The sequence below is a fragment of the Hibiscus syriacus genome, unplaced genomic scaffold, assembly GCF_006381635.1.
Source record: "Hibiscus syriacus cultivar Baekdansim isolate YM2019G1 unplaced genomic scaffold, ASM638163v2 tig00111774_pilon, whole genome shotgun sequence".
NCBI lineage: Eukaryota > Viridiplantae > Streptophyta > Magnoliopsida > Malvales > Malvaceae > Hibiscus > Hibiscus syriacus.
Window position 1 is genome coordinate 2,914,523 of NW_024063175.1, and position 8,621 is coordinate 2,923,143.

General features: G+C 33.1%; 1 protein-coding gene across 1 annotated transcript; it reads right to left on the minus strand.

Annotated features, from left to right (window-relative positions):
* Positions 1 to 1,411: 1,411 nt before the first annotated feature.
* On the minus strand, positions 1,412 to 5,170 carry LOC120170204 (pectinesterase PPME1-like). Its single transcript, XM_039178186.1, has 4 exons — positions 5,090 to 5,170; positions 2,397 to 2,813; positions 1,727 to 1,848; positions 1,412 to 1,571 (listed from the first exon to the last, which is right to left on the minus strand). Exons 1-4 carry the CDS (start codon positions 5,168 to 5,170, stop codon positions 1,412 to 1,414), a joined length of 780 nt encoding a protein of 259 aa, XP_039034117.1.
* Positions 5,171 to 8,621: the final 3,451 nt, after the last annotated feature.

Below are 8,621 nucleotides of genomic sequence, written 5' to 3' on the forward strand. Positions count from 1 at the left end.
TTTCTTAATTTTTTTATAAATACGTTTTAGGTATTCAACCTACCTAACCCAAAAGGTCGTGGCGACTCTATCCAATTTAATTCAAAATCACCAATTTTTCCGAAATTAAAATCATAACTGTTTTTAAAACAAATAAATAATTGTTCACCTAAAAATGGTTATGACAGTTATTAGATAATTCCTGGTCCAATCCAACTACATGAGCACATTGCCCCAAATCCTGAGACAACATAACAATTTGAGATGAAAAATAAAATAAAATAAGATAAAATAAAACAAAACAAAACAAAACTTTTATTAATACCAAAAAAGTACATAATAAAGTAAAGAACCCAATTATTAATAGAATATGAAGTTGAAACTAGTTGAGGCCTACACCTACACAGTTTCCTTAAGACAGATTTTTGGTCACTCCTTAGTGCTACATATATTAACTCTAGATATAATTTAGTAACATACAACAAATTGTACATCTTTGCTCATTTCAATCCTAGGGTGTGACCCTTTATGTTCTTGTAACGTTAGTAGTAATTATTAGAACAATTATAATATTATATACAATGAGTGACATCGAGAAATATATTATTGTCACCAAAGTTACAAGAAATTATGATTCGACATATCATCTTGGTGATTAACTCTTTTTTTATTACATCCTTTTGTCTTTTGCATCAAGAATAGACACAAGTATTGGAATAGTCATACTTGTATACCCCATCTATTGTTTATTGATATTTAGAGTTGACTATAATTAATGAATAATTTGTTGTATCTTATATCAACTTATTCAAGCATGACCATCTATTTCAAGTCTCACTCAATCAAGTGGCCTGTGATATATTTCCTATTATGTAGGAAGGATAAATCCTATCTTAATCATACACACTCCACTACATATATCGAGATATGTTCAATAACAGTTTCTATAGTGCAACTAGTTACAAAGCATGCTTAAATATATCAAAACATACAACAGTTTATTTCGAGATAACATTGATATCAAGTCTGAGGATCATACATATAATCATCACCATGAGCAATGTTATGACCGTTACATAATAATCCAAGACATATGCTCATGGTGGGTCAATCCAATACATTGTTCTCTAACAATATAATCATATGTCAATTATGGCATCTCTATGTCAATGATAACTCGTTGTCATCTATCAATAACATGTTAGTCTTAAGTGTATTATTATTGTCCATGCCCATAATAATACTTGACTATGAAACTTTTAATAATAATAATGTTATTATATGGACTTTATTATCTTTCAGTTTTTGTTAAACACAAACATATAACTGATAATAATAGTGGCAATGCCTTTATTCAATAAAATCGGTAAATAAATGTATTATTACAATCATCATATGATTGGTCTTTGGGTATACTCTAACAATAGATTGATCAGATTATCGGAGGAGGGAGCAGCCATTTGGTGGCAGCAACGTAGTCAAGCAACAGGAATGGTTCGGCTTCCTTTTCGGTTAGCTGCTTGGTGAATGGCTCCCGCCCACTGGAAGATGCGCCTACCCCAGTGCACTTGTATTCTCCATAGTAAACAGTTCTAAAAAAATAATTATCATTATCATAATTAATCAATAAGATTGGTGTGTGCTATCAACATTGACCATCAACTTAATTGGTTCTTTCTGGTTGCATTTCATGACACCAGCCGCCAGGATTCACAACGTCGGTCATTTCAGTATAAGCATAAACAACTCTCGGACTGTATCCTGAAAACCGAATATGATGCAGCCATAAAATGCCGATCTGTCACCGGATACTCTCAAGGCAACCGCTTGTGCTCCTTCCCTTTTCCCGTCAGGCTTCGGAGCATTGTTCTATGTATAATTGTTAACAAAGTATTGAAAGTTAACAATGTATTCAATTCAAGGAAGAACATGTAGTTAAGAATTTATAAGTGGAGAAAATAAATAAAATGATAACAATATGTATAATACGTGTAAAAGATGAGATTTAATGATGTTCAATTATTTTTATTTCTACAGGTGAAAAGAATAATAATCTATTTCAAACGTATAGATCATCATGCTCATCAAGAAATATGTTCTAGGATATGTACATATGTATTAATAATAGAAATTTTTGTATGGAAGGATACAAATAAAATTCAGATTAGGCACCATCAATAAAATAAACAATTAATCTAAAGAAATTTAAATTTCAATGTCTACCCTAGATAACATATACATGCAACCACAAGATAAGGATTCATATACATAATATCTCATGTATACTAAAGTTTGATATTTACTTTAAAATTTAAAATATCTGAAAATAATATCTTACTACCTCTATAAAAGTAAAATATCAATTATAATTTGAGTTAAAATATAAGCATACGTGTTGGTTAAATTCTGGAGCTTACTATTATGTTGAGATAAGCACCCACAAAGTAATTAGACAAGGTAGTGAGAGTGCCGTTGTCTACAGTTCCGTAGTCCTTGGCGGTGGCATCAAATGTCAAATTGGGCATGTTTTTGGGGTCTCCCATCAGTGTAACGTAAGGCTTGTCTAGAGGGATCGTGATTTTCTCTTGGTAAGACCCGGGTCCGATAGATATTATAATGCGTTTGTTGTTCCCGGCAGGAACGCTTTTGATGGCTTTCATTATGGTAGTGAAATCTCCACCGTCACCTTGCTTAACCTTTATGATTTTAGGTTCAGCCTCGGCCTCAACCAATTCTGGGTCTAAAGTGCCAGCCCTTTGATTGAGAGGCTTGATAACGCTACTGAAACAATCATTTACCTTGGATTTCTCTTCTGGTATCTGTGTACTCTGAGACTGAACGATCGGAACAAAAAAAATAACCATGCAGATTACTGCATAAACTCCACCGTTTTCGATACTTTTTTTCCTGTCATTTTTATTTTTTATTGTTGATATTATGTCTATTTTTTCGGTGACTCTAATTTAAAAGATAAATTCGTGAAGAAAAAACTGTAAACATGAGATTTTGAGTGATCCTCGCTCCGCCTATCATTTTTCATGGTTCTTGCATGCACCATTAAGCTTGTTGCGTAATTCAAGTGAATACTTTAAGATGGTCTCACTAGTGACTTGACACACGGCATTAAAACTTCTGCAATGTTAAAAATATATTATTATATCATTTTGTAATTTATATTAGAATTAATATTCTTTTATAAAATAGAAAAATTAATTTTAATTATACTTTAACTTATATAATATTTTTATTAAAATTATAATAATAATGTATAATCTTATGATTAAATAGTATACTCTCCTTAAGAATTTTAGGTTCAAATCACATCATAATATATAGTTTTCATTAAATTATATCTTGTGTTATTATCTTATCGAAAGATACTAACTTACTAGGAAAAATACACATAATTACAAAAATATATTAGATGACGATAATAACCTTAATTAAAGTAATATTAAAATTTAATGACTCCAATATAATTTAACTAAAGTAAAAGTATCTTAAATTTAGAGACTATTGTGTGTCTCGTTCATTAATTATTGGGGTAAACTATTGAATTAATCAATTTTCTTTTATGTTTGTATACTATTGTTCATCAAATTCAAAAAATTTATGTTTTAATCACATACATTATCAATTTATTTACTTTTGGTCATTTATATCAAGGAACATTTTTATTGTTTATAATAATAAACGTGACTAACTTGTAACATTTGAATTTCTTTTAGGGTTTAACAATTGAATAATTCTTTAATTTTTAAGGATGACAATATTTCATTATTTCGATTAAAACATAAGAAATAACCACCTTAATTTTGATTAGGGGTTTAGTTTCTTCTTTAATTGGAAATAACAAATATTGGTCGTCTCTATAAAATTTTAAATATTTTAGTGAATAAAAGGATCATTAATTAAATAAATATTTGAATTTTTTAATTTTCAATATAGGGACAAATTTATAATTGGAGGTATCAATTCTGGGGTGCTAATCCTTCCACAATCGTAATCGACTCCCGAAACCCAAAATCTCTGAATCGCTTACCAAATCCTGTCATTTTAAATTTTTATTTAAAAGGGCGTATCAGGGGTTTTCAACCTACTTAGTCCGAAAGGTTGATGATGACTCCAAACATTTCAAATCTTTTCTACAAATTTGATTTTTGAAATTTATTCCGATTTTCGCCACTTCGAAAAAGTCCTCGTGACAAAATTTTACGTTGAACTATTCCATAGTACTTGTGTATACATTTAAAAGCAATTTTCTTTTTCCCACCTGCTGACTTGCATACATTGTAGTGAACACAACCTAATTTCTGTTCTCTTTACTTTTACAATGACCATGAACATATTGGATTGAGATTTGTAGAAATTCCATATCCATATCCTCCCCAAAGGATCCAAATACCACCACTGAAAACCTATGCTTCTACTCTAAACGAGTTGGCAAAACCCAATTTCTTGATGACTTCATTTGCTCCTCTTTTACTAACTCAAGTTTTTGCTAGTTCTATTATATGAGGCTTATTCCTACGGACCACTTTTTAAAAAATTCTTTTGAATGAGGAGCTAGCCACCCTTGGCAATTTTAAAATAATATCCTATCCATGACAATAAAGTGATCAACTTACTACATACCTACACTGTAAAGCCTACAGGCTTGTTCAATCTTGCACAACGACATCGACCATGTCATTTAATACGACCTAATCATCATTCTTATCAAGCCTAGGTTCCCCATCACCCAAGCCTTCTTCAATCTTTCAAGTGCGTTGTCCCCAGTACCTACTCTGCCACTACTCGGGGTTAGTAAGGCATCTAGTTGCTTGGACACCGACTCTACCTATTAGATGTTTTAGGTTTATCTGGAGCTCTCAACTCATATTGTTTTCTTTCCCTCATTCATCTCTTGGTAACTTTTTTGTTTATTATTATGGAGCCACCAACTTCTACATTTCTTCTTCCTTTATACCCTTCGAGACTCGTCCTTTTTCTAGTATAGTGATCGCAGCATGCTTACCCTCCCCATGGTTGATTTATGTATGACTACCTCAGGGGATTGCTCCTTAATAATTGACACGACCGTAACTATCTCAATTAATGATTCTCATACTTTTGTTCCATGCGCAAGTACTTTAGATTTTGGTGCCACTTGAGCCCTGCTACTATCTTGGACTTTACTGCTAACCGCCATCCCCTCAACAATTGGCACAACCTGAACTTTTTCCACTATTGATCCTCCTTCTTTCTTTCCTAACGTAGTTAATTTAGACTCTTGGCTACTTGTAGCCCATTCCTAACTTGATCCTTGCCACTATCCCCATGTAACACTATTTATTTCCCATTATCCCACTGATCATTCCCCTCGCTGATTACCCCATCGGCCTCATGTTGTTGCTTACCGACATCATCTACCCTCTCCTCTTTTTGTAAAATAGTAAACCTATAGCCTCTATTTGTCTCACTCTTATTGTTTCGTGTACTACTATTGCTTATCTCTTTTATCGGTCGACGTCTCCTAGGTTCAAGTACTATCCATGGACCATATACCGCGTCCCTCGGATGATTATCTCTGTGATAGTTTACATGGTTCAATTATCGAGTCCCTTCTCGACTCAGACATTCTTATGAATGATATCCCTATTGATTTTCCACTCCACAATGTTCCTTAGTATGGCCATAAACTCTAGAACTAAAACATATTAGCTGTAATCCCTTATATTCCAACTCCTTAATAAAGCCATTGATTCCTATGCACGAAAGCAATTGTTTGTTAAGGTCTACCATAACAGATAGCCTTGCAAATATGCCCCATTCACCCTTACTCGTATTATAATCCACTTTCACTACACCCCATATAGTTGATACAATCATACTAAACAAATTTCTCGTGTTATAAGGGCGGTCTCGACAGCCTTATCCATACCATTACATGTGAAGGATTCTTTTTCGTGGTAGAGAACAATCGATTCCATGGTTGTACCACAAGGTAGATACCATAAATCGTCTAAGGTCCTTCCGCTAGCACTTTCAAGTAATCTTCTATGCATTCAAACTTGACAATAAAGTAACTATTTTCTAGGTCTACTAGTTGAAACCTCCCTTGCAGTTACCAAAGGGATTGAATTCTCAATTCTAAGGCATTGAACCTAATCACCTTACCAAGAAGTCTTACTATCGCCGACTTTTGTATGCTCTTATCAATTAAGCTATGGACCCGCTCTGAAGAACTAATAGTAGGAAAATCCCATGTCCTATCTATGACACAGCCTTCATCGGTTAGTTCAAACTCTTATTCTTCTGCTAACATACATGAATAGCCTCTTTCCTTGGAAGACCCAATAACCATATCGGCATAAGAACTCCTTCCTTTTTCTGATCGCTTTTTGTGTTTTGGTGAATCTTCCTTTTCTTTAGCCAGTTCTTGATCTACGATAGGTTCTTCCATGCATGTCTTCCCCCTTCTCATAGACATTTTTTCCCTGTTGCTTACTCCCTTTTACTCCATGCATACTCGTCTCGTCGTCCATTATAACCCTATGGTTATTAGATAATTACTGGTCCAATCCAACTACATGAGCACCTTGCCCCAAATCCTGCTACAACAGATGAAAAACAAAATAAAACAAAACTTTTATTAATATCGAAAAAGTACAGAATAAAGTAAAGAACCCAATTATTAATAGAATATGAAGTTGAGACTAGTTGAGGCCTACACCTACACAGTTTCCTTAAGATAGATTTTTGGTCACTCCTTAATGCTACACATATTAACTCTAGATAGATTTTAGTAACACAAACAAATTGTACATCTTTGCTCTTTTCAATCCTAGAGTATGACCCTGTATGTTCTTGTAACTTTAGTATTAATTATTATAACAATTCTAATATTATATACAATGAGTGACATCTAACAATATATCATTGTCACTTAAGTTACAAGAAATTATGATTCGACATATCATCTTCGTGATTAACTCTTTTATGTATTACATCCTTTTTCTTTTATATCTAGAATAGACATAAGTGTTGGAATAGTCACACTGGTATAACCCATCTATTGTTTCTTGATATCTAGAGTAGACTATAATTAACGAAACAAATTTTGTATCTCATATCAACTTATTTGAGCATGACCATCCATTTCTAGTATCACTCAATCAAGTGGCCTGTGATATATTTCATACTATGTAGGAAGGACAATTCCTATCTTAATCATACACACTCCACTACATATATCAAGATAAGTTCAATAACAGTCTTTATGTGTTATGATCAACAGCTGGGCATGTTGTGCCAATGTTTTTCGGCCCGGTCTCTTGTGCAAATTCTGATTTTACTGAACTGTTAGCTATCAAAACAACCTTAGAGATTTTTAGTAAGACTAGCTGGTGTGAGGAAATTGAACTGATTATAGAATCTGATTCGAAAGTAGCATTGAACTGGTTATTTGAAGAGATTTATTGAAGATTAGTGACTGTAGGGAAGGTACAACTAGTGTACACTCCTAAGATGTGCTATAACTTGGCAGATCAACTCGCGGATATAGGATTTAGCAGACAAGAAATGTTTAAAGTATGTTGGTAAGATTATATTGGTCTATGTCTGTACGCTCCTCTATATTCTGTTTAGCGATTTTTTAATTGATTTTTGGGTTGTTCGATAGCATGTTGTTATTGCAAGATGCTCTCTGTCATCAGTTTCTTGTAGTTTTGGTTGTCTGTTGTTGCTAAGTAAGGTTATGCTATTGAAGTTACTATCTAGTCTTGGCGAAATGAGAGATCATGTATGTTTTTTCTGGACTGGTTGTTTGTACATCAACCTTGGAGTACTCTTTTCCCCTATTTAGGCCTATAGGGGTTTTCAATGACGCTTCGGTTGGGATGATTTTAAAAATCGGCAATAAAAATTCATGTTATTGAGAAAAAAAATAGTCTTTATAGTGCAACCAGTTACGAAGCGTGTTTTATTGTATCAAAACGTACAACAATTTATATCGAGATAACATTGATCTCAAGTCTGAGGGACATACATATAATCATCACAATGAGCAATGTTATGACCGTTACATAATAATCCAAGACATATGTACATGGTGGGTTAATCCAATATATTGTTCTCTAACAATATAATCATATGTCAATTATGACATCTCTATGTCAATGATAACTTGTTGTCATCTATCAATAACATATTAGTCTTAAGCGTATTATTATTGTCCATGCCCATAATAATACTTGACTATGGAACTTTTAATAATAATAATGTTATTAAATGGACTTTATTATCTTTCAGTTTTTGTTAAACACAGACATATAACTGATAATAATAGTGGCAATGTCTTTATTCAATAAAATCGGTAAATAAATGTATTATTACAATCATCATATGATTGATCTTTGTGTATACTCTAACAATAGATTGATCAGATCATCGGAGGAGGGAGCAGCCATTTGGTGGCAGCAACGTAGTCAAGCGACAGGAATGGTTCGGCTTCCTTTTCGGTTAGCTGCTTGGTGAATGGCTCCCGCCCACTGGAAGATGCGCCTACCCCAGTGCACTTGTATTCTCCATAGTAAACAGTTCTAAAAAAATAATTATCATTATCATAATTAATCAATAAGATTGGTCTGTGCTATCAACAT